This window comes from Emydura macquarii, unplaced genomic scaffold, assembly GCF_026122565.2.
Source record: "Emydura macquarii macquarii isolate MOO-44397 ecotype Brisbane River unplaced genomic scaffold, CSIRO-AGI_Emac_v2 contig_1253, whole genome shotgun sequence".
Lineage (NCBI taxonomy): Eukaryota > Metazoa > Chordata > Testudines > Chelidae > Emydura > Emydura macquarii.
In genome coordinates, this window is record NW_027131390.1 from 70,855,680 (window position 1) to 70,880,582 (window position 24,903).

General features: G+C 40.5%; 2 protein-coding genes across 5 annotated transcripts in view; one reads left to right on the top strand and one right to left on the bottom strand.

Moving 5' to 3' along the window:
- On the bottom strand, window positions 1–18,261 carry PJVK (pejvakin). 3 transcript variants are annotated; one of them, XM_067549171.1, is made up of 9 exons: window positions 18,057–18,261; window positions 15,451–15,588; window positions 15,234–15,296; window positions 10,340–10,535; window positions 9,262–9,372; window positions 8,229–8,370; window positions 5,023–5,140; window positions 3,099–3,194; window positions 1–516 (listed from the first exon to the last, which is right to left on the bottom strand). In XM_067549171.1, exons 5-9 carry the CDS (start codon window positions 9,276–9,278, stop codon window positions 215–217), a joined length of 675 nt encoding a protein of 224 aa, XP_067405272.1. In that variant the 5' UTR covers window positions 9,279–9,372; window positions 10,340–10,535; window positions 15,234–15,296; window positions 15,451–15,588; window positions 18,057–18,261; the 3' UTR covers window positions 1–214. The 3 variants fall into 3 exon arrangements, with proteins under 3 accessions (XP_067405272.1, XP_067405274.1, XP_067405273.1); XM_067549173.1 differs by lacking the exon at window positions 9,262–9,372; XM_067549172.1 differs by having other exon boundaries at window positions 9,262–10,535.
- PRKRA (protein activator of interferon induced protein kinase EIF2AK2) overlaps window positions 17,458–24,903 on the top strand; it is an 18,265-nt gene continuing 10,819 nt past the window's right edge. Inside the window, exons 1-4 of one of the 2 annotated variants that reach the window (XM_067549170.1) lie at window positions 17,458–17,582; window positions 20,506–20,675; window positions 23,494–23,575; window positions 24,356–24,434. In XM_067549170.1, the coding sequence (XP_067405271.1) occupies window positions 17,512–17,582; window positions 20,506–20,675; window positions 23,494–23,575; window positions 24,356–24,434 (402 nt within the window). In that variant the 5' untranslated portion in view covers window positions 17,458–17,511. Of the gene's footprint in view, window positions 17,583–20,481; window positions 20,676–23,493; window positions 23,576–24,355; window positions 24,435–24,903 lie in introns of both variants that reach the window. The other variant, XM_067549169.1, reaches the window with a different exon arrangement.

Consider the following 24,903-nt stretch of genomic DNA (forward strand, 5'->3'; position numbering starts at 1 on the left):
TTTTTTTAAAGGATTGTATATGGGGCATTGCAGACTAAGTAATATACTTATTGTAAAATAAAACAATCAATTTACAATAAAAAAGGAAATAACAATCAAATATTTTGCACTTTTAATGTCTGTTGCACTTAACTCAGTCAAAATTCAATAATTTTGGAATTTTTGTGGCACAGTTACACTGAAGTCTATAACAATAGGCACACTCGTCGATCATTTATTTCACTCTCTTGTGCCAGACATCAAAGCAGGGGACAGCATGCAGTCGTACATACTTTTGTCCATTAAAAGAACATTCTAGGCATCCATAGACTGTCTCTCTTTTAGAATTTCCCATTCCACAAAGGGCACAAGGACCTTTTGGGATGTTGTTATTAAGTAAATTAACCCGGATATGAGACCCTTCTCTGAGATAGCATGTAGAGATATCAGTCATGCTTGCTGCTTTGTCATAATAGTCTGTAAAAAGGTCCTCCAAGTAAGCATCTGAATGAGCAATGATATCCATTACCCTTTTATCTGAAAAAGAAGGCACACAAAATAGCAATGATTTGTCATCACACTATGAATTCTCCATGACACATCATACTGTTAATCCAATGATGGAAAAAGTCCTGAATTATGAAGCCATATTAGACACCATTTATAGTTGTAACTAGCTTTTGGTTCAACTAGCATCACAGAAGGTGGTGCAATAAAAGATATTTCCTCACCCACCTCATCTCTCTAATATCCTGGGAGTGCCATGGCTACAAACTTGATTGACTTTTTAATTTGTGATATTGACCTAAGATTTAATAGGTGGGATTCAGTACACTATTTTCACAGTACACTATTTCAGTATGCTATTTTGGGTCAACTAGCACTGAAACCTTAATTTTGACAACCCCCCTCCCTCCACTTTAACTTCAAAGGGGGGCAGAAATTTCTCACAGATGTTGGTGAAAGAACAATCCTACAAAATGTACATGAGATGAGCATTTGAAAAGCTGGTGATAATTCACATTTGAAATGTTTCTCTAACTTTTTTTTTTTTTTTTTTTTTTGGGGGGGGGGGGGGAGGGAGGAAGACATCCATAAATTCCAAATATAATTTAATTTGGGTGTCCTCCACGAGGACCAGCACCTAATTAGTTTTGGAAAATTTGGTGGGTATATTTCTAAGCTGTTTATGGAATTGAGGACACTATTTACAATGTTATGCAGGCTCACTGATAGGGACTCATGCAGTGTTTATAAACTCTACAGGAGCAGAGACCTCCCATAGGGTCCCAGTAGCCTTTGGATCTTATAAATACTTCAGCAAGCAAAAAAAAGTGTGTGTGTACTCCCACAGGATATAGAATCTCTTTAGGAATGGGACTGCTATCACTCTACCCACCCAATAGTGGTCAGTCAGCACACTCCAACAACAGGCCAGGGATCATTTTCTTCCACTTACAACATGAGCATGCATGCCTCACACCTCGAATACTCTAAACATTACAAGACAGTTGAGATAACTCTTGCACCTGATATAGGCCAGAAAGGTGAAAGCGTACAACAAAAAAAGACTATTACTACATTCTCAAACTAAATTTGTCATCAGTATCTAAAGAGAAGTGAAGTAATTTCCATAATCAAGAGCAGCTGCAGGTACTCAGCACCACTGGAAATTAAGCTGTCTTTATTTAGATATATAAATAATATTTTAGGATCCTAACTTTAGGCACTTAGGATTGAAAGTATTGGCCTATACTCTTAATATATACACGCAACATGGAACTCTCCTTCATTTTATAACTAATGGAGTTGTTACATCAATAAGCAGTGTATATAAGCAATGAAGAAATACAGAGTTAGAGTTTTGAATTATGAACTTAATATTTCCAGACTGATGTTTATACTTTTTGAACTATCAGTTTAACATGCTAATTTCCTGACTTTCATACCGTGAGCCAGATCTTCAACACCTCTTAAATATTACAGTGATGCAGAGGGGTCTTAAAGCTGTTTTAAGATAACAGAAAAGGACACCCCTAGGGCAGTGAAATTCTTTGTTGTCATAAGAAGGGCATAGCTGCCCCATACACGAGCTACTCTTGGCTCCCCCTGCAGAAGAGACATTCCAGGCCAAGACCAGAATACGAAGCACTCTCAACAACTTGACCAGCAGAGTGGCTCCTTGGAAACTGTTATACAGGTTAGAGCAGCACTGAGGCTACTTAAACTTGCACTACAGGTTGGTTTGACCTCCAGCAGCCCCGCAGGATCAGAGAGCGGTAAAAGTGGAGTAAAGTCTCCTACACAAAGGGCACCATCAGAAATAGATGTTTACTGCACCACCACATTTATCTTTATTCTTGTATTTATGGTTTTCCCCATTCTTAGAACAAGAAATACTGAAAATGGTGCCTTATTCTTCATTCACTGAAGTAAGCAGCAAAACTCCAATTGACTTCAGTGGTGCTGGATCAGGCTGATACTGCAGTACATTTTACTACGAGGGATGTCAAATATCATTTTTAATTGTACCCAACGTACAACATGGTTAGTACGTTTTCATATTATTTGAAGATAAGAAAGAAAACATAAGTAGACACAGGCCTTCTCCCTCTCAATTGAAGATTATGCTCTACTGAGCATTTTCCAGTATTTTAAATAAATAAATATTTAACATTTACAACCTCAACTTTATCTTATCTTTCTGTGTCATCCTTTGAGATTGACTGTAATACTTTCTAAATTGTAAAAATATAAAACAGGTTTACATGCTAAGATATTGTAGTTGTACAATTAGTATTTGTTTATGATCACCCATATAATTTATTTTAAGAAAACAATTAGTTTTCATGATAATCAAAATAATATATTCACATTACATTAAAAGTATAATTATTTAAAACCAAACTCTCTCCATCTATCTGAAAATCTTTACAATTATTTTGAATAGATATCATCACAACCAAAAGAACTATTATCTTAGTGCGAATTTTAAAGCGAAATTCTCTCTTGATTAGATGCTGTTGAACTTCTGACCTCGCATACTGAGTCAAAGAAACAAAAACATGCACTTAATTCATTTGATTAGTGTATTTGGACATAAATATCAAACATCATACTTCGGTGGAACAGATTCCTCCTTAATTTGTTCAATGAAAATGATTCAGTTTGCTCTTTTTCAAATCCTCCTTTTGAAACTGGAGTGACACAGAGCTCTGTATTAAAGAAAAAAGTAGAGCCTTTGGAACAATGAAATTCAAAAGCTGCACAATTTCAAAACAAAGCTGAATACAAAATGATTTCTGTTATATAACACACACTATAAAACAAAAAGAATGCTCAAAATTAAATTCAGCTTTCCTAGTAGTCATTCTTCTGATCTTTAATTCCTAGGAAAGATAGTGTAAAGCAACATTCACACAGTGCTAGCACACAAAATGAGATGGAGCAGAAAGCGAAGTAGAAGTAATTATGACTTGATCCCATCATTTATTAATTTTGATGTCTTATAATGATCCTCACATTAGACGTTTCCTGGCCAGATTAAATGTCTGAGGCAGTCAGCATTCCATTAACGGACTGCCTCACATTTCGAGTAAGAGCAGAGTCACAAACCCATTTGAAACCAAAATTACGATTTATGTTGAAGTTAATATTAAAATGAATATCAAAGGGATTCTGTACTGCTTATACTATTTATTTTCATATTTAATTCAATAACTACTGTGCACTCTTTAGTGCACATAAGGCTGTCACAGAAATGTAAACGTGTTACTATGCTTCAAAATTCAGAATGCCTTTGTCACAGAATTTATCTCCACTGTGTTGCAAAGCATGCGGGGCCCCAATCAGAACCTCTAACCAGTGAGTTGTGTTACATGAATATATGGAGATAAGAATTACCCCATGGAGTATTATCTATCTTTTTGGTTATTTTTTAAAATACAATCTAAACTATATGATCACTAAAGGCCTGATCCTGCACTTCTAAAGTCAATGGGAGTTTAGCATTTGACTTTAATGAGTGCAGGATCAAGCCTTAAGACTATATTATGGGTTATTACTACCAACATACTTTGACTGACTATAATATTTCCATCTTATTGTAGTCCTGGGCTGGGATAAGGCATACTGGGAAATAAGGGGAATTTCTAAAACCATATCCTTTCCCTAAACAGGGAGAGTATTAGGCAGGTCTTTCCACTTTGTTTTGTGTAACTGTACTTTTTTCTAAACTTTGTATAGATTTGGAGGTAGCCATCTCTGACTATGGTCTCTGAGACTGTATTTCACCGGTTTGGGACCAACTAGAAGCCCCAGGCAGGGAAAATGAAACAGCAGGGAAAATGTTTTTGTTTACCAATTCCACAGACATGCCTTCCCCCCCAACCCCCTTTTTTTTTTCTTTTTTTTTTTTTGGCCTGGCACACCACATTCTTCTTTTATGGAGAAGTGGATCAGATGGCCCTGAAATATCCAGTTTCTTACAAACCAGCAAGGGTATACACTGATAGACTCATAGACTTTAAGGTCAGAAGGGACCATTATGATAATTTAGTCTGCCCTCCTGCACAATGCAGGCCACAGAACCTCACCCACCCACTCCCGTAAAAGATGCCTAAACTATGACTGAGTTATTGAAGTCCTCAAATCATGGTTTAAAAACTTCAAAGTACAGAGAATCCACCAGCAAGTGACCCGTGCCCCATGCTTCAGAGGAAGGTATTTTTTTAATGTTTCATCACAAACAGTGTATTTTCATTTTTCAAAAACTTACATCTTAATATCTGCCATAGTTAATTCTGTGAAAGCATTTCCAGGATAAAACAGACCCTTTAATGCCTTCTACATTTATCCTAGCAAGAATTAATTGTGGATTAAAACTGAGGCTCTGATGTGGTCAGACTATTTATATGCATAAAGTTAAGTATGTGTAAATATTTTTACAGGATTGAGGCTGACACGTCAAGTTCAAGAACAATGTTTTAAGGAATCAAATTACTACATTAGCAATTATAATAATAATACAAACAAATCACTTACCAAAATTACCATCCAAGTGAATATAAAGTTCAAATACACTAAATGCAATAGTTGTGTGAGCTGGAAAAACAATAGCTTTGTCTCGTCCCTTGTGATTTTGGTCCTCAATAATATGAAACTATGATTTTTAAAAGGAAAAAAAGTATTGCATTAAGAAAAAACATTTACAAGAAAATGTTTTGAATGGAAATGAAAATTAAGAGTAATAGCTTTAAAATACAGTATGAAAATTTCAACAGTAGAAAGATCCTTTCAAAGTTGAAGATCAAACTCCACCTCCAAAAAAATGTTCCCAGTTCTGATCAGCATACTAATGTCATCCTTTCTGTTCTGCACTTCAGTAATGTTTGATACAGAGAAGGTATCAACTGGTTATGGAAAATTAGGCAGTATGTCTGGTACATAAATTAGTGATAAGCATAACTCAAAGGATTTCTAGAATCAGTTTGGTCTGAATATACAAACCCAATTATTCAAACTTTCTGAGATCCCTTCCCTTTTTGTACTCTAACAATATCATAGCTTTATCCTTCCAGTCACCCAGATTCCCAACAAGTCTTAGCTTTCTCACTTCCTGCAACTAGGTCCAGTCATCATATCCCCCATCTTTGACAAGTCAGTGACAGCTCCTATTTGAGGGAAAGCTAAGAGTCCAATCCAAAGCTCACTGAAGTTAATGGAAGGACTCCAATAGACTTCACTGGACTTTGAATAAGGATCTAAGAGCCTGCTTTCCTCCTCCCAGTGGCCACTCCTCTTTGGGGAAGTCAAAGTGGGCTTCTCTCACATCTGAATGAAAACGTAATGCAGGGCCAATATCTGTGCATTCGCCCAAATATTATATAGTCTCGGACTATATGCCCAAAGTACACTGTGTGCCACAAAGCATATAAAATCTTAATTCAACAGTATCAGGGCCCAGCAGACAGGGTGCAAGACAGGGTGCATTGAACCTTGCAATAATACCACCGAAATGAGAGTTGCAGAAGATGGGCATAACGGGAATACACGGTGAATTCTTACTGGAGGTTCTTAGTGATAACAAAAGTGGTTCCTAAGCAAGGAAAAAAGTGTTTTTTAAGCAAGATCTCTGGCATGCAATGGATCAATGCCTGACCACCTCTCCCCTACACATACACACCACATCCCATTTCACATTTGATTTATCTCAACTATTTTCTCCCTCTTCACCCTGATCTTTGTCTTTGTTCATTTTGTTTTTCACTTCTCATCTCTTTTCTTCTCTGTATATTTTTTCTAGTTTTGCTTTCTAGTTTTCCATCTTGTTGTGCTCTCCTCTTCCCCACTTCTCTACACCTCTTTTCCCTGTTCTCCCTTTCTGAAGTCAAGAGGGAATTTTGATCATATTTTTCACCTAAGCTATGATTTTCTTTGTATGGGAGTGAAGAAGAGTGCAGTCAGTGCCATCTGAAAGTAAGTAGGTAAGACTGACATCTAAATGTCTTCAAATCAAATTTGCAGAAGCAATTGTAAAGATCACACTATCCAAACACTATCAAAATCAGCTCTCAAACTTAGTTGTACTGATCCTGAGCACTAATCTTCTGCCAGATATTTTCTTATGAGTTTGCCTTTTAATTTCATGGTGGATTCCAGATTGCACGGTCTCATCTATAGCATTCTAGGTGGCCCATTTTTAAACAAGAATTAGCAGCTTTTAGCTATTAACACAACAGCAGGGACTGGGCAGGCAGAGGATATCTGTATTATTATTACTACTGTTATGAATGTATCAGGGACACAGCTGGCTCCCAGCCTGGTCGCTAGGCAACCCAGCAAGCTCAGATAGGCCCAATGAGACCCCTTGAAACAGTTGCACTTTCTGATTGGGCAGAGGAGCCAGCACTCTGCTATTTGTGGCAGCTGCTCAATGCACACTACACCCCCAGCCCTGTGCTTCCTGGGTCAGCCTTTACTCCAACCTACCTCCTGTACTTGCGCCAAACCTTGCTTCTGCCTTATTTCCTACTCTGTTCATGCTTCTGCGTCAGCCCCAGCCCCTTTCATCCCTAGCCACCCTGTTCCATTCTGGTTTCTTACTCCTAGCTCTGACTCTTCACCATGACCCTGACTACAACTCCAGTTTACTCTTTGGCTTAGGCTTCTAACTCCAGTTCTCAGCTTCAGCTTAGCCTCTCAACCCTGACTCTGGCTTCACTCTTGAACTGGTGCCTGATCCTGGGATCTTCACTTTTCATCACCTGAACTGCCACCACAACCACCCTGCAAAGCCCTGCTCCACCCACTAGGTAAGCCACCCAGGCCCTGGCAGCTGACAGAATGGCCATGTAGCCAGTTCTAAGGAATCTGGCACAAATATTTCATTTCACTAGAGCTGACTTGGATACCAGACCTGTACCTCAAAATCAAGGCAAATCACTGCAAAACAAGGCCATCTAAACACCCTAATCCTATATAATTATAAATAATACTGTATTTATTTTCATTAGCTATTAATAAAAGGGTAAATTGCATGACTGGAGGAATGAAGTTAGAATTAGCTAAATCCTTCTTTCGCCATTCTTTTTATGTGATCTGCCTCATGCAGAATCTGGTTTGCAACCAAGTTTTTTAATTGTAGACTGTGCATTTTTATTTATGAGAAACAACCAATGTAAGATGCTCCCCTATGTAAAACATCACAAAAGCTTCATATACATGAAAAACTATTCATGTAAATTTAAAAAGGCCCTGTGTGATCAAAATAATAGTACTTGTTACCCATAAAACACGTGATTTTAGAACATGAATAAAATGTACCAGTCCAACACCCAAATTCTCCTAGTACTGTTTTTAATTATAGTTCATTAAAATAAAAAAAATTCAATCTGGAGTGCACCACACACATAGTATAATTATGGTATATGGCCTATGCCACTACTAAATTAATAGACTAAAGTGAAATCCTGGCCCCAATAAAGACAATAGGAGTTTTGCTATTGATTTCAATCAAGCCAAGATTTTATCCTAATATCTATACTGGTATATTTGTTTCTCTAGATCTGAACAATAGAGAGAGGGTCAGAGTCTAGTTTAATTTACATCAGTACAATTTTAATGGACTTCCATTGGAATTGCTCTGGATTGACATCAGTGTAAATGCAATTAAAATCTGGCACAAGTCCCTACAATAAGAATGTTACTATACATTTTATTAGTTAAAGAAGTCTGTCAAACATACTTACCCTCATTGTTTCCCCACGCATACCAGCATGCACAGATAATGAGCATTGCCGTGTTGTTCTAATACTTTCCATGACTACACACAGAACCTCCTTCCTACTTTCTCTTGACTGCCGGATTAGGCAGTGATCAAAGTTAATTTTTCTAAAATTAAAGGAGAAAAATCCATAGGTAATTAGCAAATTAAACGGCAGCTAATAAAAAATTAGATATTTTTTAAATCAGCAAGTCTGGCTAACTTGCAGCCAAGAGTTTAAAAGAGTTGGCTGAAGAGCTATTGGTATCATTAACAATGATTTTTTCAATTAATCTGGGAACATAGAGAAGTTCCAAAGGACTGGAAGAAAGCTAACGTGCCAATATTTTTAAAAGGTAAACAGGATGACCTGAGTTGTTATAGATGGGTATTTATAGGCCTGTCAGCCTGACAACAATACTGGGCAATATAACAGAACAGCTGATACAGGACTTGATTAATAAAGAATTAATGGAAGGTAATATAATTAATGCCAATTAACATGGATTTATGGAAAACACATCTTGTCAAATTAACTGGATATCTTTTTTTGAGATTACAAGTTTGGTTGATAAAATATAATAACATTGATGTAATATACTCAGACTTCGTAAAGCAATTGACTTGATACCACAGATGTTTTGGTTAGGAAACTAGAACAAAACAAATTCATAATAGCATACATTACATGGATTAAAACTAGCTAATTGATAAGTCTCAGCATGTGATTGTAAACAGGGAATCATCATCAAGCAAGGGTTTTTCTAGTAGGGTTCTTAGTCCTATGCTATTTAACATTTTTATCAATGACTTGGACGAAAACATAAACATCATTACTGATAATGTTTGCAGAGGGCAGAAGAGATGGGAGGAAACTGGTAAACACGGAATAGGATAAGTCACTGACATACAGTGATCTGGATCATATGGTAAGCTAGATACAAGCAAACAACAGGCCTTTCAATACAGCCAAAAGTAAAGTCATACATCTATGAATAAAGAATGTGAGCCATACTTACAGGATCTGGGACTTCATTCTGGGAAACAATGACTCTGAAAAGACTTGGGGATCATGGTAGATAATCAGCAGAACATGAACTCACTGCAGTATGACATTGTGGCCAAAAAGGCTAATGTGAACAGTGGATATATAAACAAGAGAATCATGAGTAGAATAGGGAGGTTATTTTACCTCTGTATTTGGCACTAGTGCAACCACTATTGAAATACTGTGTCCAGTTCTGGTGTCCACACTTCAAGAAGGATGTTGAAAAATTAGAGAGAGTTAAGAGAAGAGCCACAAGAACAAGTAAAGGACAGGAAAACATTCTTTAAAGTGATAGACCCAAGGAGCTCAATCTATTTAGCTTATCAAAGAGAAAGTTATGGGATGACTTGCTCACAAACTGTAAGTACCTACATGAGGGAACAGAAATTTGCAGGAAGACTCTTCAGTCTAACAGACAAAGGTATAGCAAAACCAATGGCTGGAAGCTGAAGTTAGACAAATTCAGGCTCAAAATAAAGCACTTAAAAACCCAGTGGGGGTACTTAACCATTAGAACAATTTACCAAGGTATATGGTGAATTCTCTATCACTGGAAACTTTGAAATTAAGATTGGATGTTTTTCTAAAAAATATGCTCTAGTTCAAACAGGATATCATTCATGCAAATGTTATGGCCTGCATTATGCAGGAGATCACTGTACATGATCACCAGTGGATAGGCTCATGAATGACTATTAGCCAAGATGTTCAGGGACACAAGCCCAAGCTCTGGGTGTCCCTGAACCTCTGACTGCCAGTAGCTGGGACTGGGTGACAAATCACTCAATAATTGCCCTGTTCTGTTCATTCCCTCTGAAGCCTCTGGCATTGTCCACTGTTGGAAGACAGAATACTGGGCTGGATAAACCACTGGTTTGACTAGTATGGCCATTCTTCTGTTCTTATTAAATGATCTGACAGCAAATCTTATTCACTGATTTATAGTACTCAAAACCTAACAACAAAAATCACATAGGATTTCAATGTAATCACACAGAATTAACCATGGAATCACTTGGGCCAAGTGTATAAAAATAAATAGTACTAACCTAGTAGTAAGTTCTTTAAGTAATGTTGGTACTTCAACCTCATGTTTGGTCACTATACCAAATGAAGCTTTTACTGCAATAGAATCTGATCCAGCAATATTGATCCCAACATCACTTATTATCTGATTTCCTCGTCTACCATAGAGTGAGACATCTGATTTGTCTTCATAATTCAACAGCTGATAGGATGAAACACCTGAGGAAAAGAGGATACTTACTGTATCTTGAAAAAAAAAAAAGGTTTCATAGAATCATACAGAAAATAAAATCGGAGTTCATTAAGTTAATGCCTAAATACACAGGCATAAAATGGCTGGGAATTATAGTAGTGATTCAAACCAACTCTGACATAGAGCAAAACTGTTACTAATTTTACAGGACAAACAAACTAAAGTATAGGCTATCACCCTGAAAATATCAAACACAAACTTTATATCTTTGAGGTGATATTCAGATCAGCAGAAGGGTCTCACGCAACAGTCAGACTTACTGGAATTAGTACCTTTTCATCCACTGATATCAGAGCTTTTTACAAAGGTGAGTAAGTGCTATCACCAATTTATTAGTAGAGAAACTGAAGCACAAAGGAAGTGACTTGCCTAAGGTCACACACAATATGTCAATGGCAAATCCAGGAACAGAACTTAAACTCTTGACACCCAATATAATGCCCTATATTAGACCATATTGCCATCTCATGACATTAAGAGTGGCTTTGGTGGTCCATAGGGCCATTGGTTGATACAGGGGTAGTTTATTTCCTCTCTGATTTTTTACACAATCCTAACTGCTGAAAAGTCCCATATAAAAATCATTTTAATAAGTGCTGAGTTTATAGATATATTTATAGTTGCAATTTAGCTGAATTTGTTTTTCATTTATGTTATACATGTGTGACACACATGACCACCAGTAGCATACCTGGCTTAAATCCCTGGCCCCCCAATCACCTAAAAGGAGTCAGAGTTAGAAAATGTTAATATTTGTCACATAATAAGAATCAGCATCCACTGATTTCATTGGGTACTTTAATAATGAAATCCACTGATTTCATTGGGTACTTTCTTCTGAAGAAGTAGCAAAACACACAAACCAAATCTGATTTTCCTGAAATTTTGCATGTACATAGATCTTGGTATGAACAAGGAATCCCTTTTTGTTTGAACTCTATTCCTTTAATAGGCATTTTTAGTTAATATTTTCCTTGTGATTCATAATGTATTTCTGTTCTTGTGGAAAAAATTAGACGATACTGGCTGACAATAAAACATGACTGAAGTCTTGTATTAACAAACAAAGGAACTTATAGACATTGGATAAAGTGAATTTTAAAGCTATCGAGTTCCACTTCAGTTGGGATTTTATTTTTAATAAAGTGCTTCAGATATTCTCTCACAATGCTAAGTGGATTGTCACATTTTTCAGTACCTGTCTTTGTCATCCAAAAAGTAGGAAATCAATTACAAAATTATTTGTTTAAATTAAAGCGTGTTGTCCTCATGGGATGTAACCCCTATAGAAGGACAAATATCAAGGTGTTTTGTTTGTTTGACTTTTTTAAAAGAAGATTTTACAAGAAATCTTTTGCAACTTTTACTTACACGAGTAATTTTACTGACTTTCTCATAGGTGCAAGACTAAAAGGATTTGACCCTTATTTGGGTGTCAAGTCTCATGTAGTCTTGAAATAGAAATCTTTTCCCTTAGTGGATATTTCTGCTTTCATGTGCATTCACAGCATTAAAGAGTCACTGGGCCAGAGAGAAAGAAAGAATGACTCCTTAGTCTGGTGGTTAGGGCACCCACCAGGGCCCAGGGCCCAGTCCCCCTGCTCCAATGACTCTTTAATTATTTATACACAATGGAACAATTTCAATAGGAGAGACTGAAAGAGCCCTATGGCACTGGTTAGGGTGCTCTCCAGAGACAAGGGAGACTCCCTGTTCAAATCTTCTTTTTGCAGCAGGAAGAAATTAATCTGGGTCTCCCATATCTTAAATGAATGATCTAAACATGGGGCTAAAGTTATCAGGGTGGGCACACCTCTTCCTTCTCCACTATATTGTGTGGAGTAAGGTAATTGCCTAACTCATTCTTACATGAAATGGCTTAGGAACCTAAGCCTCCTGACTCCAGGAGAGGGGGGTTCCTGGCTGTGGAACGCGTGTAAAGATAGGCACTTCCCTGCAGCCCAGACTTAGCCATCTGTCTTCATAAGAGCTTAGGTCACACAGCCCTTGTCAGTCTTTTCTACTGGCTAGCTTAGGTGGCTCCCCACCTAGTGTACTGGTTTTTGTGGATCGCATTCTTAAAGTTCCTACCTTGCCACATTCATTATATAGGGAGACTAAGCTATGTGGATCCCGGGTAGTTCCAGTGATTTTCTAGGCACTTATAAGTGAGGCTTCATGACATTCAGCATCACAACACCTAAATCCCTTTGTGGATCCAGGCCTATAGTTTAAATTTTGAACCTCCTACTTATGACAGAACCTCCTTAAGATTTATTGGAATTGCATACATATCTAGAGGCAGTTATACTCCTTAAATACAAAATATTACTATGGCCCAATTCTTCAATCAGATCTGCAGGGGCAGACCCTTGTGCCTGTACAGATCCCTATTTACTTGGCACAAGGGATCACTCACGTGAATCGATTGCTGGATTGGAGCCATTATTTCCATTCAACAGTGAACATGTTTTATAGAGATGTGTCTTGAAAATGTATATATAGTACAATGGAACGTTAAATAACTGGTGAACAACATATTTACCAGGAATCTTTTATGATAATACTTTTTAAACACACACAGCTGAATTGCACTTGCTAATTATAAGTACACAAAAATAATCAAGATTGTCAATAAAATGGATTCCTGAAAATTATTTCAGAATTTTAGCCATTTAATAAACATATTTGTGCAGTTTTTAAATAGAAGTTTGACTATGTTTATAATTTAATGTTTTCATTTCTCATGAATTGCATGACTAATGAAGATAATTATCTCTTAAATATATTAATACACCATCATACTACATATACAAATTAAAAACATAACAGCAGGTCTATGTTTACTATAAAAACTTATTTTTCAGACCTTAAAGAAGAACAGAAAAACTTACCAGCTGAAATTTCTTTCTCCCCCTGAAGAATATCTTTTAGGGTGAAAGGTGTCGAAGCAAATTTAGATTTTTTTGAAAGAAAACATTTTCTCTTCTTAATAACAAGACTCAGAGGTTGGTATTTGTCAGCTTCACTGAGGCTAGGAACAGGGACTAATCTCCCACCATCACCAACCTGCTTAACGAAGTTTTTGGTAGCAGCAGCAAACATATTATGGCATTAATAATAAAAAAAAAACCCTTGTATCAACTGCCACTTCCAAATCTCATACCCATGTTAAAATATTTTAGTAACCAAATTAGCACCTGTAAGAAATTAAAGTCTATCCACTTTGTTTAAAACCTAATTACATTTTACTTGGAGAAGAGAATCAGTAGTGTCATCACCACCCAGCTTCTACAGTGTATTGTTGTTCAACTTCTTTCTGCTATGCCATCTAATCCAGTACAATGAATAATAAATTAACTGTGTAAACTGATACAGAAATGATTGCTTGAGCTTTGGTAGTATAATGCCATTATTTGAAAATAAGATGGTTGCTTTAGAATCATAAGATACTGCTAAATTCTGCAGTCATCTCTTTTGTTATGATTGTAAAGACAGTTCTATATTTGATGTTTATTGTGCCTGTCATCCAGCTGGATCTCAAAGTGCTTTATCAATGGGAATTCACCTGAGCAGGACTCCTGAGCTACACAATTGTGAAGTCTTAACTCTTTTGAGAGGGTATTTCCTTTCGGTAGTGGTTGCATAATAGCTCTGTTAAAGAGCTGAGCCCAGAAGAAATAAACTTCAGATTGTGTGCACCCTTCTAAACTTCTTTCTTAGCTAAAGTGTAGATGTGACTTTTACTGTGTGTTTGTCTGTCCCCAGAGTGAGGAAAGTAGAGATTTTGCTGTGTGTTGTGGTTTCACTTCTAAAAGGGTCTGCTTTGCTGATGTTTACTGTCTTTTCTGGTGGGTTGATGCATTTAGGTCAGTGCTTGATACGTGTGTAATATTTTCTGAATCAGAAAGGATGTTGTTGAGTATTATCTTCTCTCCCCACGATTGTGTGGATTTTGTTCTGTGAGTTTGGGGGAAAGGGAACTCTGCATTATGTTACTTAGAGAATGGTGGTATGTGTCTGTGGAACAGGGGAAGAAGATTGCTGGGGTATGTCAGCATTTGGCAGGAGAGTGTGATATACCAGGATACAATCCAGACTAATGCATATCTTTGTCACCCCTGCCCTGTATCCTGGGGTGCCCTTTACAATGCCTTGCTGCTGCAGCCTCCAACCTGTACAGCTCACAAACAGCCACCAGCATGTAAATCACACCCACCTATGTATGTGTACTGCAACCAGCCACCCATGCTTTAGCTCTTCCCTGCCTTAGATATGATGCAGGGTGAACTCCACACACTCCCAATCCCAGATTTTCCCCCGAAACATATGTCCTGAACTGCCCTGTCCTCTCATGGACCATACAAATATATTGAATCCATTTTTCCTTAAAGGAAATAATATGCACACAACTTGTTACCCCAAATGAAGTTACCCAGACATTTCAACTTGAGCACACTGGATTAGATAAAACAATAAAACAAGTTTTTTAACTACAGAGAGAGAGATTTTAAGTGAGTACAAGTTATGAGGCATAAAAGTAAAAAAATGGTTACAGAAAAAATAAAGGTAAGAACCTGACTAGTGCCTAACTTAACAAACTATATTAGATTCAAATAAATAAAAATTCTCACTACATGCTTTCGTAAGTCTTACTAACTAACCTCTTAAGGTCAGGATGCCTCTCTCAGATTATCCAGTGGCTGCTTCCTTTGTCTTTTCAGGCGCTGTGAACGCAATGGGCAGGAGAGAGTCAGAGGGGTGCCATGGATTGTTTGTCCCTCCTTTTTATAGTTTCAGTCCCCCTCTTGAAAAACATTTCCATTTGAGACCCAGGAAACAAAGAGTCTATGCAGAAGGATATTCCCTGCTGGTTTTTACCTGTTTGAACTTCCTTTGTCTTGTGTCTTCCCTTCCTGCTTGATGATGACTCTGTTCATTGCTTAAATGCAAACTCGAAGGCAAGCACACATTCCTTTGTTTAGGTCAGATTGTTTAGCAACTTCTGTTTGGGTAGGGCTATGGGGTTTGAAACCGGCATAATTAACACCATACAGGGAAAAATCTTAGACCTTGACATAATGTTGCCCCCACACGTTTTACCACAATACTGACCAGCAAATTACAAGTTTTCAAATAATACCTTACAAGGTATACTTTGTATAGAGCATAGTTTCTCAACCCATGGTGCGCGTACCCCTGAGGGTACACGAGACAAAGGCAGGGGGTACCTGGGGAAAAACAGAGTGAAGAGGAGGTGGGCGGCAGCTGCCGACTTCTGGGGAAGACGGGCAGCAGCCCCCCACTTCCCGCCCGGTCCCAGCTCCCAGTTGGGAGGCGGACAGCAGCTGCCACAATCCTGGGAAGCCGGGCTGCAGTCGCCCGGTCCCAGCTGGGAGGCAGACTGCAGCTGCCAGCTTTTGGGGAGGGCGCACAGCAGCCACCTGCTTCCTGCCCAGTGGCAGCCCCCAGCTAGGAGGCAGGTGGTAGCCACTAGCTTCTGGGGGAGGCGGACAGAAGCCCCTCGCTTCCCACCGGGTCCCAGCTCCCAGGTGGGAGCCTGGTGGCAGCCTCCTGCATCTCATGAGCTGGGCTTGCAGCTGGGGGCAGCCACTCGCGCCCCAGCTCCAACCTGAAGACAGCCTCCCGTGCCCCAGCTTGAAGATGGGCAGCAGCCGCCTGCCTACATCTCTGGGTCCCAGCTGGCACGGAAGCCTCCTCTGCCCCAGCTTGGCTTGGGTGGCAGTTGTCCACCTCCCGGGCTGCCAGTCAGGCGGCAGCCACCTGCAACTTGCCCAGGTGACAGCCGCCCTCCCTGGCTCAAAGCCCAGTGCCTAGAAAACTTGTCAATTTCACTGCTCTATGACAGCCCCAGAGTTTACGGTTACCCTCTTTTCCTGTCGCTCTCGCCCTCCTTCCGTCTCTCTCTCACCCCTTCCTCCTCTCAAATCTATGGCAAAAAAATGTGGCACCGCACTTTATATTCCCCAGCATTGGCATGCCGCTCAAAGCCTCCTAGCTTTGGCCAACATTACCTCTGGCCTAGGTATATACTTGAGTTGTGCACCCCTGGTGAAAGGTGGTAACCTTACCCACACAAGATCTGACATATCACGGCCTTATATACTCAGCCCATCTTCCAACATATAGCTCACATTAGTTTGTAAATATAAAATCCTGTGGACAATTGAGTGATGGGGTACTTATTAACATTTTCAGAAGTTCGGGGGTACTTGCTTTTTAAAAGATTGAGAAAAACTGGTGTAGAGCAGTACAGTAGTGTGTACGGGGTGAATACAAGGGTTTACTCCACCAGAAAAAAACAGGGGATATTGCTGTACTTCAGTCGCTCCCCCATGGGAGTGCATCCACTCTCATCCCAAGAGAGGGGCCTGTGTTGGGGGCAGAGGAGAATACAGACCTTCACTCTGTGCCCCATGGGTGTGAATGTGACTGTGACTGTGTTCGAGGGGGGAAGGGGAGTGTGCATCACTCGCCACACAGCAGGATGAGGTGAGGCGAGGGAAGGTTTGTGCGTTACTTTTCCCCAAAAACTAGAGCCTAGTTGCACTTTAAAGACTAGCACATTTCTGCAGGCATAAGCTTTGGTGGGCTGCGACCCAGGAAAGCTTATGCCTGCAGAACTGTTAGTCTTTAAAGCGCTAGAGGACTCGCCTTGGAACTCTTCCCCAGCAGGCCGGGCTGCACAGGGCGCTGCTCCGCTGGGAGGTGGGCAAGACGATCCCGAGAAGGTGCCGAGAGGCCCAGGTCCGTCGGCCGCGGCAGCAGGAGGCGCGGTGCGTGAACGGACCGTCTCCGAGACAGGTGGCTCCGCCCCGCTCTGCCGCCGCAGCCCCGCCCCCACAACACGCCGTGGGGACGCGCTTGGCTCGGCTCGGCTCGGCTCTGGGAGGGAGGCAGGCGGCCGCCGGCCCGGCCACCATGTCTCAGGAGACCTTCCCGGCCGCGAGCCAGCGGAGCCCGGAGGCGCAGCAGGACACAAAGCCTTGCAGGTCAGGGTGCACTGGGGCATTGTGGGTAACTACGGACCCGCCTCGCGGCTCCCCCCCAACTCACCAGAGACGCACGCACGCGCGCGCGCGCGCGCCCGCGGCCAACCGCTGCCTTGCGGGGGGAGGGGAAACGGCCGGGGTCGTGCACGCGCCCCCGCCCACTTTCACTGGGGCTGCCCCAGCGCCCCATCGTCTCGCAGAGGGCGGGGAAAGCGCTGGTCCCCGCCTGAAGCCACAGCCCTAGGCGGGCTTCTTCCGCAGAGCCCGCCCCGCCCCGCCCTCTGCCCGTGGAGAGCCCGGCGCCAGCACTGTGTAGCCAGCTGCGCCCTGCGCTTCGGCTTGGTTTGTCCCCGGGGTCTCACCCGGGCCGGCGCGGGGCCTCCCTTCACCCCGGCCTGCTCTCAGCGCAGCCTTGGGCCTGGTGCTGCGCACCCGCGCGCTGCCCGTCTAGGCGTTACACCAGCCTGCGCTCACCTGCCACCGCCGGGCGCAGAGGTGCCGGGCCGCGGGCCGCCCGCGGGTCACGCAGCCCCTGGTTAGCGGAGGCGGACTGGATAGTCCTTCAGCTCGGCGCCCCTCTGAAGATACCCAGCGTTGGTGTAAAGTTAAAGCCTTTGCCGGTTGTAAACAGGGCTCAGCTGCCCTGACAAGGCGCCACCTTCATGTCAGACTGGGCCAGCTGTTCAACCTGGCCCACTTCCGTCACGCCCCACGAAGAACACCCTGCCCGGGTCAAACCAGAATGGACTTACAGGTCGATAGACAGTAATTAACGCCCCCCGCCCCCCCCCCACGCAAGTAAGAGCCAGAGCCTCAAAAATACTTAGGTGCCCGACAAACCATCTGTGCAAAGCGTGGCATGGTGCACTTGTTTCAGCACCCATCCCCCACTAAAATGATCTATAAGCCTTCGTGCTCAGTAAAATAAATAATATAGGGAGGGAAGACCACCTACAGGCCATATTTCAAGCAAGAAGACGACAATGTTCATATGCCATAATCCTACAAACTCTCCTCTCTGACTTTAACTATGGGAGTAGTCCTGCCATTAAAACCCCAGTTCCTGAAATAGCTAGGCTTTTGTTGGAGAACAGCTATCCAGCTACTATTAACTTTTGAACCTGGTGAGTTTGAGAGAACAGTACTTACTACAGGGGAGGCTAGTTCAATTTACCTGCAGATTTTTCTCACCACTGATTATTTCTACACTAATCAGTGTTTCTTTGCTGTGGAGAAGTAATTGCACCAAATACTTGTCCATGTTGTAACTGAAGCTACTCCCCGTTGTCTTGGTGATCAAAAAGTGGTAATTGCTTTTTATATTACCAGTTATTTTTCAAATATGCCCCCTTCCTCTCTGTCAGCCAATAGAACAGCCTACAAAAGTCCACCTTTTGTTTTCTATCACATTATATAACTGACTCTTTTTGCTTTATTTACTGATCCTATATTTCAAGTGTTTAAATTACCTAATCTGTATTCTGCTTTCATAGCATGCAGCTTCCAGGAAGCTTGAAAACCACTTTTCCCCCTCAGTTGTCAATGCAGCCTTTCAGCATCAAATAAATTTTCATTCATCACTTAATGAGATCAATTTGACAGGTAATAGGATACAGAGCCTTTCACAAGGAGGTCAGTGATTCAAATCCAGTGCAGTTCAGTAGCAACCAAAATTCAAAGATATGAATAAATTGGAGATCCGTCTGGGTTCCTGTGATAGGTGTCCGTATAACAAAATGATATTCTTGCTGGCAATTTCAGCATATTGAATTGTCACAAAGTCTGTGTGTGCTTCTCATTCCAGGCAGTCTCTTTAGAAAAGGGCTGAAGTACATAGGATGGCACTTACAGAGAATTTTGCACTGTCACTACTGATGCTATAGTAGTGCTATGACTAGTCTCCTGATTTATCAAGCTGGTACTCTTTGAGCACTAAATTTGTGTTAAAATGTAGAGCAGATAATTCTGAGTAGTCTGCAAATGCATGTAGGTCTTCCTGATGCAAAAATCCATCCATGTACTTGGCTTTAAATACTTGTAATCCCCTGGGAGAGGAAGTCTGGTACAGCTGAGAAACTGCAGTTTTCTTTATTTTAAATATGTCCCTCTAACTCTGTGCCCTCTGCATTCGAGTCAAAGCTTTTGCCAAAGCCAGTTGCATTTTCCTCCACTGAGGCTTGTAAATTAACCTTTTCCATCTCTTAAATGCTAAATACAGACATACCTTAGTTTAATTGTGTTGTGACACTTTAGAGGAAAAACAGCTCAATCTTTTCGCTTTCTCTGCTGCAGTTAAAATACTCTTCCTTTCTTGCTGTTCTAGTGCACGCCCATCCCTAGAGCCTCTTGATTCAAAATGCCCAATAAGTTTAAACTCAGACCTCTCACTAGCTTTTCCCTACATCTCAGTTCTTGTTTCCTCTTATACTGCAGAATAAGTTTCCCATATATGACTGAATGCAAGGCCCTCCACACTGAGGATTCATTAATCTGTTTTTACCCCAGCCAGATTTGGTTGCCATTGTTTTGGTTTAAGTTTATTCTTTTACTGTAGCTAGAGCTGGTAAAAAAAAAAAAAAAAAAAACACAATGGAAACTTGGGAGATAGTGAATAGGTTGCTGCATTGGCACTCAGGAGACTTAGGTTCTATGCCTGGTCTACCTTAGCACATACTTTGCTTCCCTGTAATTCAGTGCCTGACCCCAATCTAATGATAATTTTCCTATTTTGTAAAGTGCTTTGAGATCTGTGATGAAAGTGCAACAAGAGCAAAGTATTAACATTTTCTTCTAAGTTTCAGTGAAAAAAATTGTAAGATTGCTATTTTTTGACCAGCTCTAAATACAAAATTTTCCCTTCTAAATTATTTCTTATTTTCTTCTGTAAATTATTCATCAGGAAATCTTGCTCTTTTCTGTGTAGCTTGGAGGAAATGATTGTTGCCAAACCAGGGAAAACACCAATTCAGTTGTTACATGAATATGGCACGAAGGCTGGTATCACTCCTGAGTACAAGTTTGAGAAGGCTGAGGGACAAGTACATCTTCCAAGTTTCACCTTTAAAGTCACCATAGGTGAAATAACGGGCACAGGTCTGTAATGTTGCTGCACTTCAGTTTGGTTATTGATAGTGGTTCCAGGAAAAAAAAAATCTTTATTACTTCCAATGTATTTTTCATTAGAAAATAAAACTAAATTTTTTGTATGATTTTACTATTTCATTTATTTAATGGGTTTAATATGCTTTGCTTTTATTCCTTCCAGTACTTGCCAAAACTTTTAAACTGAGTTTTACGTGTGAATAAACTAAATATTAAAACAGTGCAGTTTTAGGCTGTTAATTATGATTTGATATTTTCAGAAAGTTCACTAAAAAGACAAAAAGATAAATAGGACCACAGCTAGATAAGAATGTTCAAAGGCTAAGGGCAAAAGCTCTAAAAGCTGCCTGCTAGTTTGAGGATTCTGAAAAACTTAACCCCTAGAAACTATGTATTTAAAATTAATCTGTTTGGATTAAGCTACATATGTTGTCTTCATGATAACACTATACTTAGTGCACTACATGAAAAAAAATTACATTAAAAGCACATTAAGGTTGTAAAGTCAAGCACTCAAAAGCCAAGGAAATTCCAGAACTGAAGTTGTCTGTGTATCCTTGATTTGGCTCCCTTGTACATAGCCACTATGAAAATTACATGCTCTAGTATATTTTTCCACATGATCGCTATCTCAGTGCATGCATAGTTATTCATTATCTGTATCACCAGTATGGGACCCCAGGTCTTAAATGCATACCATCTAAACCATGCACTGAATAAGAAGTTTTTTTTTTCTTTCATGGGTGTTTCTATCATGGTCTCACCATGAATGCTTCTCAGACATTGAATTGATCTTCTGAATACTCGTGACCACCTAATTTCATATATTATCCTCATTTGATAGATGGCAGAACCGAGGCACAAAAAAAGGTCAAGGTTGTCAAGAGTGTCCACTAACTTTGGATATTCAACTTGAGGTGCCTAAGGCCTCATATTTCAAAGTAAATTAGCATTTTTGACACTTTGTATATTCAAAGCACAGTTCCTATGGACTTCAGTTGCAATTGTGAGTGCTCAGCACTTCTGCAGATCTTGTCCCAGCAGTCTCAGGTTGGGCATCTAAAAATGAGGAACACTTTTTGGAAAAAAATTTGAAGTGATTTGCCTAGCATCCTGAAGGAACAGTGGGGCAGAGGCAGGAATAGAATCTAGTTCTTTGAGGTGGCATTCATCATGCATAACCAGGAGACCATAGTCTCTCTTCTTGCAGTCCCCTGCCTCATTCATCACACACACTTTCCAGGAGGTTGGTGCCACCAGAATCAGAGACCTCCTGGACTACCATCAGAGGGACTGGATGGACCCCATGGTGTTCAGCTGGCACCTGGAGTTGTCCACACTGTGTGTCCCTTGATGTGTGCTGCAGCAGGTGAGGGCAGCCTTGTCTCCCACTTCTCTCTCCTGGAGTGGGTCCTGCATGTGGGTGCTTCCTATCCATCACTCACCTCTGGGACTCAACATCTGACCTCTGACCCCATGAGTCGGCCGCCCCACACCCAACCTGAGCTGGCTTGATTCCAGCCAGATCACCTCTGAACCATGACCAGGAAACATCTGTATATGCTTGTGCTTTATGATTCACTTCATTGCCCTCGTCTCTCCGCACAACCCATCCCTCTGCCACCAAGTGGCAGGACCTGCTGTCCCCTGTGAAGGGGGGAGGTAACCCAGTGGTCTAGTCCATACTGTGCTCTGGTCCATTGCCCACCTGGGATATCAGTTGGTGGCTCCTCCATGGAGCTGTAGATACGGGCATAGAACTGGTACAGTTCTTGAACTCACCCAACACCTGTTCTGTCTGCGATGAGAAAGATCCTGGTGCACAGCTATGTGGGGTAGATCAGGTTGCAGTCTCCCAGCTCCTTCAGAACCTCTTACTGAGGGTCTGCTGCACCATTCCCTACACTTCCTGATCTGTGCACACCCCATCCATGGTCCTACAAAGTTGCAAGACCTCATCAGTCTCCTAGCACTGGTCAAGACTGCCATCCATCATAGCAGGAGGAAGAAGCTGGACCAGGGGAGGGGACTGCTCTGCAACTGTGGGGCCTATTTCCAATTCCTTGTGAAGTCATGTCTTCAGGCTGTGTTCCTCTGGGTGGTGTCCATATAATACCTATGCATACAGGGCCTGAATTAAGGATGTACAAACTACCTTAATCCTGGTGTTTCCTGACACTTGAATACTTGACTTCACAACCTTAAAGTTTAAATGTAGTTTCTTGGGATGTCATTGCCTAGCCTTTAAAATAAAAAATAAATAGACTTGAGACATTCTGTAACATAGAACCATAAGGTCTTCACATAGTTTATCAGCAGGGTTCAGACCACAGCTACTTGAGATAATGCAGCAAATGATAGCAATAGTATGCGGTTAGTCTCTGTAGCCTACCACAAGCAGGAGATAAACACTGTGCCAGTGGGTTTCAGAGCTATTTGCTGACAGCAGAGGGAAATAGAGACTCAGGATTTCTGGGTTCAATTCCAGATTCTGGAGTGCTGTTCTATTTTGGTGATAAAAAATTCTGTCCCTATGTCTCCATCTTGCCCATGTCTCCCTCTACTATACAACCCACCCATTCCCTAGGTTTCCCTCAGCAAAGGCACTATAGAGAAAACCATAAGGCTGCCTTCTGATGACCCCATCTCAAACCCCAACATAGGGGCAGGAGGGAGCATGTCAGGGCTGGGGCAGCATCACATACCCCTGCTGGGAATCTCTGTAGTACTGCAATAACAATTTAACAAGGCTGTCATTATGCACATGCTGTCATGCTGTAAGGATATCAGATTGTCTATTTTAATACAGGTGAAGGTCATAGCAAGAAGATTGCCAAACACAGAGCTGCAGAAGCTGCCTTAAACATTTTGAAAGAAAATCCAAGTATTGGGTGAGTTAGGTGTAGCTACATTATACTAAACAAAATGTTGTTACTGATATAAATATGGCTTTCAAAGAAGCTCTGAACACCAAAAAATACGATCAATTCAGCAGTTGGAAGACTTCAGTTTCTTTCTGAGGAAAGTTCCCCTCCCTCCCCCCAATCTAACTTTGAAAAGTTTGAGAGAGTCAGTTTTTAAGTTTACCTTTTCTGTAGTCTGGATTCTTGTATTTCATTTTTTCCTAATGAAACTGTCTAAGATGAAATGAGGCTAATGTCCTTCTCCAAAGACTGCTTCTGCTGCAAAATGGTGTTCTGTATAATCTGAAGTTGTCATACAAGTGGCTTTTACAACCAAAAACACTTTCACATGATTATAGTATAATTCCACATATAAACTGCATTTGAGGCACCTCATATATATTCAATTTTTACTGTTCTCTCTCTAATTGATCAATCTGCTGTTTGTGTGGTTTCCCCACCATAGAGGAGAGAGACATTTAAAAAACAAAATTTCAAGTTGTCAGGGGACACATTAATATCAAGTGTATCTGGCACTAAGATTTTAATTCTCAAATACTATGTTATAGTATTTTCCACACCTGAGAAGATGGAGATTTAGCCTTGGACTCTAATCATGCAAATATTTCAATAGGACTACTCATGTAAAATTAAGTGTATGCATTAGTGTTTAGAGGATTGGGGCTCTAGGTTAACGAGTTAGTGCCTAATTTATGTCCCTCAAGTGGTTTTAACTTGAAATAGTTTAAAAAAGTTAAACTCTTTTAGTCTTTCAGTGCCAGACGCCATAGTTCCAGATTCTCCAAAGCAACCACAAAATCAAACCAATCCTATAGGTACATTACAGGTAAGATGTTACTTTTTTGCATTTCAAAACCATCATGCTGTATAGTTAAAGTGTGTAATAACATGCTCCTTACAAGAAAAGTAATTTTGGATAAGTCTTAATTTAAAATATATTCTGTTTTGTAGACTTGTCAGACATTGTTTATACTAAACTAGAAGCTACTTTTTGAACTTACTATGGACTTAAATTTTTTATTTTAATTTTTTTTAGTGACAGAAGGCAGCATAGACAGTGCAGAGCAAGTAGTACAGGTCAGAAAAGAGCAAGCATATAGAGAGCCAGCTATAGTGAGAGTATGAAATGTGTGTCACTAGGTTTGGTATTGCAAGTATGTTTAAATCCAGTTAATACTGTCAAAATAAAAACATGAACAGTTTTAGACATGAAAATATGGCTTCCTATGCAATAAGGTTCTCTTTAAAAATATTCCTCTAAAAATGTTCTCTATGGGTCTCCACTTTCAACCAGC

What these genes read in the sequence shown, in the direction of transcription:
- PJVK (XM_067549171.1), bottom strand. An exon ending in TCACTTGGATGGTAATTTTG is followed by an intron (nt 3,195 to 5,022) that starts GTAAGTGATTTG and finishes TCTTTAATACAG; the next exon opens with AGCTCTGTGTCACTCCAGTT. An exon ending in GAGGAATCTGTTCCACCGAA is followed by an intron (nt 517 to 3,098) that starts GTATGATGTTTG and finishes CTTCTTTTTCAG; the next exon opens with ATAAAAGGGTAATGGATATC.